Source organism: Numenius arquata, chromosome 7 (genome assembly GCF_964106895.1).
Source record: "Numenius arquata chromosome 7, bNumArq3.hap1.1, whole genome shotgun sequence".
Taxonomy (NCBI): Eukaryota; Metazoa; Chordata; class Aves; order Charadriiformes; family Scolopacidae; genus Numenius; species Numenius arquata.
Genome location: NC_133582.1, coordinates 62,692,643 through 62,704,408, shown reverse-complemented (window position 1 = coordinate 62,704,408; position 11,766 = coordinate 62,692,643). Strand labels below are relative to the sequence as shown.

Genomic DNA, 11,766 nt, shown 5'->3' with positions numbered 1-11,766 from the left:
TCTGATTTGTCTTGCAACGTGCAAAATCTTTTAAGAGTCATCAAGCTCATTAAAAGGGGAAAAGTAGAGGACTCCAAGCCAGTTACACCTTGTGAAAGCTGATAGTTCAAAATCTAGTGTTAAAGAAAAGTACTGAAAGCAAAAACTGCTGAAAGTTTCCAGTTGCCACGTACTGGTTCCTTCTTTCCTCTTTGTTATGGCACAGTTACAGCTGTTGGGTGGTCATTTCACGTGGCCGGTACCAGGAGATGTGGAGGGGACACAGCTGTTGGGTGGTCACCTCACATGGCCGGTACCAGGAGATGTGGAGAGGACACAGCTGGGTGGACAGGTCCATGTTTGCTCCCTGCTGCAGAGCGCAGGGAGAAAGGCTGTTCCCAGGGCTGTGACGCTCCCTCTGTGCCACTGCTGCCAAGGCTGGTGTAGTTTGACCATGATGTGTCCTTTACCTGGTCTTGCCCTCTCCAAAGTGTCTTGGATTTCCAACTCCCACCCTTCTCCCCGCACCGGTCACGAGCAGAATGTGCAGCGATGTCTCTGCGATGGCTGGTGCTGAGCTAGGCAGACGTCTCTCCAGATTTTAGTGCAACGAGTTCAGAGTCCTCTGCATACCTTCCATTCAGCTGTTCGTTGTTGGAGTCGTGATGGTAGAGGTAGACGGGGACCTCTGTGATGGATGTGGCGGTGTAGGAGGTAGATCGCGTGGAGCAGTGCTCCCGGCGCCTCTGGCCCCACTGGGTTTTGTACTGCGTCCATTGCCGCTTCAGAGCTCCTTGCACCTGGGAAAGCAGCATGTAGTTAGGGTGAGGCATAATCTAAACCCCTATAATTCTAGCAAATTTTTAATTTGCTCCAGGAAATTAAAAAAAAAAAAAAAAAAAGAAAAGTCTCCAGGCCTAATTCCATCCGGTTGAGTCTGCCTCTCTCCTCCGCTTTGCTCCCAGCTCCAGAAGCAGAAGAAGTTGCTCATCTCTTGGCCTTAACTCCCTCCCTGCCTTCCCTGTGGCAGCAACTGGCTTCTGCAGTTGCTGCTGCTTATGGAGAGCGGGTTCGGGTTAGCTGTTCCCCCAAGGGCTAGATGTGGAAGAGGTTGCTGCACGGGAACGCAGCGGGATGCTGGGGTAGGAGAGGGAACGGGAAGGAGGGATGAGGATTAAAATCCATTTGATGCTGCAGCTGGATCCTTGCCCCTGGAATGGCTAATGCTTTGTGATCCCTGAAGAAACTTAACCTGGAGTAAAACTGGCCACAAACGGCAAAGTGTAAGTATATTTCAAGAGCGTGCCAGGGTTAATTTTGTAGAGGGGAAGAGTTAGAGGATTAGTACAGATAAACAGAGATTTTGTTCTGGTAATTTATGAACAGGCTCTGTGTTGGCAAAAAAATAGCATCAGTCATAGCCCTCTGCATAGGAGAGAATTCCAACCTTCGACATTCATCTTCTAGGAATAAAATATTTTATTCAATATTTACATTAAGACTGATGTTATATGTGGTGCTCGGATATGACTTCAGCTATCGAGTCCTGCCAGGGAATAAGCAGCCCTTCTCCATCTGCAGGTGCCAGCACTCGCTAGCTCCTTCCCAAAGGATGTGTTGACACACGAGCAGGGAGTGGGCAAACTCTGGCTTTATTCATCCCGATCGGCGATCCCATCCAGCAAAATGTGAGAACGGGAGCAGTTTGCCATCATGATCTGCTGTAAATGACCACTCCTCCGGAGGAGGGCTGAGGCAGGAGAGGCTCTGTGATTGCAGGGGTGTCCCAGAGCTTCCATGCCCCGGCTGAGCTGGATGTCGTGTGTCGGTTTTGCTCAGGGAATACTCCAAAGTCACTCTCTAGGCTCTTGAGCAGAACAATGTCTTTGATTCATGTAGATGAAGCTAAATGACTTTAATATTTCCCAAGTCTCCGCAGTTCTGATCACTCCATTAATATGTACATAGTAAAATGTTATCTACTCACACCCGCAGCTGCCTGCAGGAAAAGCTGTTCCATGTCACATAAGGACAAGGCTTCATAAGGAATTGCTATGAATCTGAGATGCTTACGGAGCATGCAGGACTCTGCAGCACGCCAAGAATGGATATCTCAACGGCTTTGGCTTTTTATTTTTAATCCAAGACACAAGCCAAGGTATGAGGACTGATGCTATAAATCCTTACTCATGCAAGCAGTTGCGCTGACTTTGGTATGACTGCTTTCTTGAGTAAACAAACGTTTGCTGGACTAGTCCTTTAAAACTAACTGAAAACGATATCCATGCCCAGTTTCCAATACTAGCTCTTTTTTGCTTTTGTTTAGCTTAAGAAAAAGTAGTTAAGAGTTCTCTTCACCTAGAGAAATGTATTCCTGTTTGCCTTCTCCTAACACATAAAGAAAAGAAAACAAACGGCTGAGTGTAGGTTAATTAGATATCAAACACAGAAAAGGCATATGGTTGCAATGGAAGTTTAATTATTGAGGCTGTGAGCAAAGCTCATTGCCAATATTGAGATTTAAAGAGAAAAGGCTGCAGGCAGAGATGTTCCGTATCACACCATCGCCAAAGTTCATTGGTGAGAAAGAACTACTGCATGAAGGAGTACATGCGGTTGCAGCAGGCGATACAGAAATATTACACATGAAGTAAACCCTGTGCAGATTTTAGTCACTTTAAAATTGCCTTTTGATGTTAGAGTACGAGTATTGTGGCTTAGTCACCATAGTAGCTCTGGGGAGGGACTCGGCAGGATTAAGTGGGTGGCTTTCCCCAGTATCGCCCTGGGCAGCAGCTCCTCTAACGCAGGGCTGGCCACGGTGAGGATAACGCAGAAGTCCTGGGTGAGCACAGCAGCTCTGTCCCCCCACAGCCATCTCCAGTGCTGCCACCACCATCATTAGTGCTGCAGCCTCTGGGCACCCCAGCCATCGCCTCTGCCCCTACGAGCTGAACGTGTTGGCATTTCACAGCAGTTCATCCATTCAGGTTGTTCCCGGTGTCTTTAGTGAAGGTGGTAAGAACGTGGTCTTACAGCCCGTTTCCCTCCCGGCCCCCCCTCCCCTGCGCAGACCCCAGGGCTCTGATGGCTCCTGCCCAGGGAGGAGAGCTGCTGAGAAGGTGACGAGCGCCCGCTGAGCTCTCAAACTGCCCTCAGCTGAGCCGGAGTCTGAGGTGCCACCAGGGCAGCCGTGGGCCTGGAGGTGATAACAGGGTTAACCGAGGAGGGAAGATGTCACCCAGCTCACAAAGCCTGCTGAGAGGAGCTTGCAGTTTTATTCTCAGGAGGGAGTGACACTTAAATTGTATGTCTGGTCAGGGAGAGAGCAGGCCTGCCCCTTCCAGCTCAGCCCACGATTACAAGTGCCATCAGTCAGCTTTAAAATGCTCCAGGGAGCAGCGAGAGCACGAGGTCGAAGCGGCCGGGATTTTACTCCCTGCCGAGCTGCCGGCTGGGCAGGAATCCGGCCACCAGCGTTAACGGATAGCACAAGCTGCTGCGCTTGAGTAAAACAATGTGTTAATCTAGATTTCTGCCACGATTCCAAGGATCTCAGATGATCGTAATTCAACGCCAACTAAAACTGTTCACGCGTGAATTCGGAATGCGTAAGCAGCGTTACTGACAATCACATGCACAGCCATCGCGTATCGACGACCGAGGGGTCTCCCGGGGAAGGGAGGGTCAGGGTGATGCCTGCCATGGTCTGCTGTCAGACCAGATGGAAGAAAGCAAAGTCTAAAGAAGCGAAGAGCCCGAGTTTGTTTATTCACTCCTGCTCTTCAGGATTTGAAAGGTTTTCTGTTCTCCATTAGCCATTCACGCCTCTTTGGCACACAAGATATATGGCGGGGTTTTTTTCCAAACAGACTTTCCATTTTGTTGGCCAGTCTTGCAGTCTAGAAGCAATCTCAAGCCTGGAAATATGGTCTGGTGAGCAGAGCATTGCAGAGATCTCGTATCATCTGTACAACACTGTTGTTGTTGGACAGAGAAACTACAGTGCTGCTGGACACCCAGATTTTATATGAAAATGCACAAGGAGATCTGCCATTTTAAAAGTCCAAAACAAACCTGTTGTTTATATGTTCTTCCACGTGAATGCAGCATCGGTACAGCCTCTCATTACTATTTTTATGTCTCTTTCTATAGCTCAGCTCATGGTCCTAAAGGGAGGTTGATGAGGTAGTAGGCAATGAATACAATATAAAGCACTGTCAGGTGGTACTGAGTTTAGCATTGTTTGTCCTGGCTAAACTTCATGTATTTCATCCTTGAAGTTAAATATTCCAGTAGGAAAAAGTAAATCCCAGAATATCCAGGCTCCTGTGGTACTAAAATTAATCACCTTGCTCACAGTGAATTTTCCCATGGGAAATAATTGTGAGCTCTGTGGCAGCAGATGCACACAGCAGCTCGGGAACAGTCTCCCAGCCCGAGCGCAGGGCAGGCTGTGGCTTTGGGCTGTGTCACACCGGGGGAAACCACCTCAGCTCAGCTCTCTTGGGCAGCCAGGCCCACACTGGCGCTGCCTTCGGAAGGACCTCATGCCACCTTGGAATTAATCTGTTGCTGCTCCTCCATAGATTTTGTGCCTTATATATCCACACCCTGTGTAACTACAGGAGTAAATGGGACTTGGAGGAAGGGGGTCATAATCCTTCCGTCCTCTCTTCTGGCACGGCCCAGCACAGCTACTCCAGCACATAAACATGCTTGATGTTTACTGGTAATGTGCTGGTGCAAGGAGCACCAAACTGTCACGAGTCTATATCAGGGATGTGTCATCTTTGGCTCTCTGCCCACTGTAATGGGAAATTCTACAAAAACTTCCCTTATTTGCCCAGTAAATAAAATTTCCTATAAGAAATAATGGGAGAGCATTCTCAGCATCCCTGTCACTGACCATGCTAGACAGTCTGCAAGTCTGCAGCAGATACAACAATTTTAAAAATGAGTGTAGTGGTGAGAAGTACCCATGCACCAACAAAAATCACACTCGACATGTCTGGGAAACCCGAATCCCCACGGCTGTTTGTTCTTCCTGCCTGGCACTGACGGATGTTTCCGATCAGCGACTCCATCAAGGAGTCATTAATCCTGCATGCAGCCACAGCTACCCGGAGGCAGTTAAACCATCCATGTGATCACTTGTGGGAGCAATAGAGTGCACAACTGGAAGCCACATTTCAATATCAGATTCATTTTTATCTCATTTTGGGCACCATCCTTTCCAGATGTGTCCCCTTAGTGACGGCTCGCTGACAATCCAGGCATCAAAAGTGGATATCCGGATGAGAGCCTCCCACGAGGAAGTGGTCGTTTTGCTGCGGGCTGCCAGAGGTGTCAAAAAGGCTGTGGGAGGTGACTGGGGGTTTGGTGACTATTTCTGTCACTCAGGATTGGTACCCAGATTGTGCTTCCCCAGCCCGCGTAAGGAACAACTGGCTGCTCTGCAGCTTCCTAACAGCACCCCAGGCGGTACAGGTCCACAGAGCACAGCGTGTCTCTGAGGTCAGATGTCTGAACATCATGTATGAATATGGTGTATTTTCTTAACCCAAATATATTTATTCTGAATTCTAAATTAATTTAATACAATACTTAATGAACAAAAGAGAGCTGCATATTTACTTTAGACTAATTTTCATTCCTTTCAGTTTTCTGCCCAGCGCACTCTAGGTTAGTTCACCTGACAGGTAAGCTCATTCACGCCCTGCAATCTCATTTTGAGTGAAATGATACACATGGTCTGCCATGATGTTGGCAAGCAGATGCTCCAGATCCGTTTGTCATTGGGTAACCTGAAAATTATATTCCTGGAGATGTAAAGGTGGATACACTTCTCTGACCTTGTGGTGTTGCCAAAAGTACTTTGGAATTAGAGCTATCTGATGAGACTTACCTAAGGAACAAACAGCCTTTAAGAGAGTTTACATTTTCAGTGCATTTTCTTGCTGCCTTTCCTCATTTTTAGCATTGCTACAGCCTTTCTAGGCACAAGTCCATGTGTTCTCATTAGAGTTGGAGAATTGCAGAGTAAGCGACCTTTTACTCTAAAGCTATAAAATACCAAGCAAATTTGTTTCACAAATTCTAATCTGAAAAAAACGGAAGGGGGCACCGGGGAGGATGAAAAAGGAAGAAGGCAACGTTCAAGACCAGGATTTTGGGGTAACACACTGTTCGGGGGCAGGTGAGGACGCGCTGGAGCACTGCCCGTACACAGCCCTGCAGTCGTCCCTACGGGGAAAGGACGTCTCAAGTGTCGCCTGCCCACCTCTGCTTTCTCCTCCCCTACCAGGGGGAACGAGAAGCCTTTCTGTGTTCCCAGGGCATGGAGACTGGACTGACAGTAGGGGAGAAGAAGAAAGACGGCAGTAGCCTGCAGATCCTGGGGACAGAAACGTGATAGGAAAAAATACTTGTACATTCTCTCCAACTCTTTTTTTAATTGGATCCATGAAACCATGATCTTCACAGCTCTCATTCCGTGTTACTGCTCGCGTTTTGCCTTCTCGTTTGCTCTCCCGAGAAGCCATGCCACAGAACTGCAGCGGGAAGCTCCTAATCTTTTCTGCCGTTGCATTTCTCTGTACACTCATGCAGCAACGTACAGCTCTGTCGGCAAGTGGGGGCAGAATTTAATACTCCCTGCCATCCTGGAAGTCAGCGAACCAGCCAGTAGCACCTTATCAACAGATAACTTGCTTCAAGGCATGACCCAAACATTCTCACAGTCACATCATCACCGGGAATTTGCTACTTTCTAATAATATTCAGGGATAAACAGAAGCACAAATATCTCTCTGACATACTGAGTGTCAGCATCACAAAGCCTCTTCTGTACTGAATTCATCTGCTTTTGATTAAAAATTAACTTTTAAAAGGACTTTTTAGCTTTTCTGAGACATGTGATGTTTTATTTTGCTACAGTTGAATGCTCCTGATGTATTGAAAATTAATTTTTCTGCTAACCATCTCTGGAAAATGGCTTATTGTAGCAATTTAAATGGTTCTTGACATATTTTAATCAGCTATTTTTTTGTTAAAAAAAATATAAAGTAGTGGACTTAAAACCATCTGTAGGTATCTGAAATATTGATCCAGCTGTAGGAGAATGGGTGACATTTTTGCCTCGAGGGTTTTCATTTCTCAGTTACTGGGTGAGAAATGCTGACCTTAAAAGGCCAGTGCTAATCCTCGAAGGAGTGAGAGGAATCGCTCCTCCAGGCTCCCCTGCTCTGACAGAATGGTTGAGGTTGGCAGGGCCCTCTGGAGACCATCCAGTCAAACCCCCTGACAGAGCAGGGTCACCCAGAGCAGGTCCCACAGGAACGTGTCTAGGGGGGGTTTGAATGTCTCCAGAGAAGGAGACTCCACCACCTCTCTGGGCAGCCTCTTGCAGGGCTCTTTCACAGGAAAGAAGTTCCTCCTCCTGTTTAGATGGAACTTCCCATGTTCCAGTTTGTGCCCGTTCCCTCTTGTCCTGTCACTGGGCACCACTGGAAAAAGACTGGCCCCATCCTCCTGACACCCACCCTTGAAGTATTTATAGGTGTTGATCAGATCCCCCCTCAGCCTTCTCTTCTCCAGACTAAAAAGACCCAAGTCCCTCAGCCTTTCCTCATCAGAGAGATGTTCTAGTCCCCTCAGCATCTTCGTAGCCTCCTGATTCATCTGCTCAGAGACATTTAAGTCATGCTCTGCTCAGAGCTTTCAAACCCGTGCGCTGCTGCTTGTATACGGAGAGTAAAAAGCAACTTTGTGTGGTTTCGAAGCAACACGACATGCTTCATTTCTGCATTAACGAACAAAAAAGTGACTGTTTTTCAAGTTCTGCTCATTGGATGCATTGCATATGCTTACCTCACCATTGAAGAAGCAGAATATAGTCGCCACAAGTAAGCCCTAAGAGAAAGGAAAAGAAAAATGTTAAGTGATCAGAATATATAATTTTTTTTTTGCATTCTTTGGAAATTTGGATGTGAGGGATACAAAATAAAAACATTAGTGCACTTCGTCTGCATCATAGAGCCTTCACCTGACCTCCCCCTCATGCACTGTTACGTTACCACACTGATTTTTGTCTTTTCGACATGTTTTACTATTTCTTTCTATATTACTAGCATTTACTAGCATTTACTATATTACTAGCAATCTGTCTATGAGGTTATTTTTGTACAAAACTCAAACTGTGTGTCAGGATAACTGAGCTTGTGTGGGAGGCATCACAATGGATGGGGGGGATGTGAAAAGAGGTATAAGTGGTCAGAAAAAGTTAAAAAAACCCACAGTGGGTGAGTCAGAAAGTAGAAGCAGAGGAAAAAGAAGAGAGATTGCAGATCATAGCTTGGTCCTAAATGGCTTAAAATTAATTTAATTATTGCCACAGTTTGTTCAGATAGTATTTTAGTCCTGCTACAAGACTGAACAGGGCCAAGCCAGGGACACAAGGTGAGAGTGTGAAATGAGTAAGAGAGAAAATTCTGGCGCACAGAGCCTGCCGTTCAGAGTCACGTCGTTACGCTGGTCCGTGCTCTAAACCACGCTCGCTCTTATTGAAATAGCATTATGTAGCATCAGTGGGAGCCAAATGCCTTCATTTTAAATTACTTAAAGCAGTTATTATAAACTAAACGTAGGCAGTTTGTGTAATTGAGGGGAAAACGGCAATACAATAGTTTGTGTTCCCAAGGGCTGCTCTGAAGAGCTTTACAGCTGTATCTTTTGTATAAACCCTCATTTAACTGATTACCAGTTAAACGGTAGCTAACGCTTTGTAAAATGTCTTGGACTGCCAAGTGTATATTTTGGACCACAAATGTAGGGTAAGTAATAACTGTTTTAACAAAATACTTAGAGATTCATAGGCTGGTTTGAAGAGGGGCTGACCCCCTGACTTTTGGCAATCATTTTGCTCCAATAAACCTTCTCTAATGCAGAATTTGTAACTTGACATGACTTCCAATATGAGCACAGAAGAGCATGTGTGAGGAGGAGGAAGAATAGACATAGTGAGGAAAAGAAAGTTCTTTTCATGTTTTGGAGAAACAGTGAGCATCCTCAAGAAACTCCCATCCCAGCGTACAGTGCGCGATGCACAACACTTTGCCCATAAACTTCACGAGCACCCCAAAGTCAACCAAGATCTTATGCCTCTAAAGCAGGACTTTGTCAGACCACAGATTCCTAAATAAAAAAAATTAGGCAAGGGGAGCAAATGCCTCACTTCCCGGTGCCCTGTGCCGATTCTCTCCTGCACTGTGCGCGCTGTGGTAATTTGTGGAGTCCTGCAAACCACCCGCAGCTGAACTCCGTGGTACGTGGTCTCGGAGAGCCTTGCTGTTTTGCCAAAGTGTGTCTCTATGAACAGCAGTCAGACGCCATGGGATATGAAATGGATCTCGATCTTGTCCAGGAGCAGAGCTGCTCGATGGACATCCCACCTGGGGCACGGCGGGTACAAAAGGCCGGGAGGAGGAGAGAAAGAATCGGAGAGATTTTTCTAAGCCTGTTTTTCAGCGAGGGTGTTTACGGGGAATTTGGGAACTGCCTTTCACCTCAAGGCAGAATTGAACCTGAACTACTGAAGTGAAGCCATTTTCCATGTCAGCCCCGTACAGTATTTTAATTCCTCTGTTACATTCTGCAATTGCTCTACTTCTGTCGGAGCATTTAGTTCCCTTAACGGGTGTTTTCTCCAGACAACTTCTGACAGAAAAGCTAGAGAGGAAGCTCTGGTGATCCCTCAGATCCCTCCAGTTGCTCTTCTGGTCGGGAGTGAGCTGAGAGCAGTTCCAGCTCCTGGCTGTTTTGAGACCATGGATGTTGCACATCTTCTGGCTGAAGAAACTATTCTCTCTAGTTTGTCCCATGCAGGTCTCACTGCTCTTCTTCCACCAGCAACAGCCCTCTGGGCTCTGCTATCTATTATTGCTATTCTATTTCTATTCTATTTCTATTTCTGTTATTTCTATTTCTATTCTTCTATTTCTGTTCTTATTTCTTCCAATTTATACATAATTTTTTTGCCCATAGTTCAGAGCACTATTGTTATCTTCAGCTGTCAAGACAGCTCCAGAGACGTCTGTAGCACACACCAGCTTTGTCTCTTCAGAGCCAGAATAATGATAACTTTACAGTGGATCTATTAAAACACGTGACAGACTGTAGGTTAATTATTTCATGTAAGGCCCACAGGTTAACTCTCAGATCTCTTTGACACGCGACTTCCCTATCTCCTCTGGCTGCCACGGGCGTTTGCTCAGGATGCAGCTCCTGCTGAGGAGGACATCTCCAGGTCAGAGATCTCTCTCTGCCGCCGTGTGGAGTTGTTAGGCTGACCCGTGCTACGCTGTCTGCTGGGAGCAGGGTAACGCTGGCTGCAGCATTGAAGGCAGAGATGAAAAATACATTTATTTTGAGATTAAGGCCTTTAATGACTTCTTCTGACGTCCTTTATTTCTGGAATGGTGTGAAGACCAGATGAATGAGGCTTTCAGCAGAATCATGCCTTAGGGATTGTTTAGAGTCAGCAGCTCCCAGACCTTCATGTACCTTATTGACCCCAGAGAGAGTTTTTCCCTCTGTTTAAGTGCCCATACTGGTGCAAGGACATTCTTTGCTTGACAGGCATTTAATTTGTATCTAACTCTCCTACAAAACCTGAGTGTCTTGGAGACAAGTTCCGGTAATTTGCTCGGGTTAAAAAGAAGATAGCTATGCAGATCCTGCAAATCTACATGGGTTTCTGGTACCTCAGTTGTTTTTCTTCTAGCTTATGTCTCCATAAACCCAAGAAAACGTATATATATACATATATATGTTTACTCCTGAGCATGTCTAAGGCATTATTTTCTGCCCCAGTTACACACTGTGTTGCTGTTTAGGCTTTAGTGGGATGATATGTTCATTATTGATGGTAGAATACGATGGCACATATAATTGTACAGATGGCCATAATATAAAAAAATGAGTTTCTGATTCTCTGTGTGGGCTTTGGTCCACGGCCATTCACTTCTTACTTCCGTATCTGAGTCGACAGCAAAAAAAAAAAAAACCCCAAACATGGCCAAGGTTCTTCGTGGAAGTATTTCCCTTTCCCATCTCTCTCATTTCAGCAAAGACAAAGAGCTTTGAGAAAAACAATACCGTGCTCTTCATCAGCTTCGTTCACAGCACATTCACACAGCACCTCTGAGGTAAATGACTGCCTCATAAAGTGTCCATTTACGTTAGGTTAAAAAAAAAAAAAAAGCAAAGCAAAGGATGTGTGTGCGCAGTTTCTGCTGCTGGCGGGGCGGGAGGTTGTCAGGAGGGCTGAACCGCCCGCTGCACAACGAGAGAAGAGCTCCCACTTCGAGACTTCGCGGCTTCTCCCGCTCTCTGCTGCAGGCTTCAGTACTGGCATTTTGTACGTCAATTTTTCACAAAAAAACGGCACTTTATAATATCCAGCTTTCAAAAAAACAATTTTCCTCAACTTTTACTGGCTCAAAATATTAGAAAGTTTTGAAATTACTAATAATGCAAAGAAAAAAGAAATAAACCCCCCACTTATGTTGTCAAAAGCAGTCCTGTGACCTTAACTTTGCACAGAAGGAAAAAATGTTTCTGGTTTGGCATCACAGACGATATTTATTTCCTTTTAAATGGAGAAACAGATGGAATGAATACTTTCTAAAATGCATTGAAATATCTTACTAGTTTTAAGAGGCTACTTTTAAATGGGGTAATTTTGCTCTGTGTAAAGCTGCACAGAGAGTTAAATTTACAGCTTGG

The 11,766-nt window shown here is 45.7% G+C and overlaps 1 protein-coding gene across 1 annotated transcript in view; it reads right to left on the bottom strand.

Annotated features, from left to right (window-relative positions):
• Positions 1-557: 557 nt before the first annotated feature.
• CALCR (calcitonin receptor) overlaps positions 558-11,766 on the bottom strand; it is a 58,836-nt gene continuing 47,627 nt past the window's right edge. Inside the window, exons 11-12 of the mRNA XM_074150739.1 lie at positions 7,852-7,893; positions 558-779 (exon numbers count right to left, since the gene is read on the bottom strand). Coding sequence (XP_074006840.1) covers positions 558-779; positions 7,852-7,893 — 264 coding nt within the window. The remainder of the gene's footprint in view (positions 780-7,851; positions 7,894-11,766) is intronic.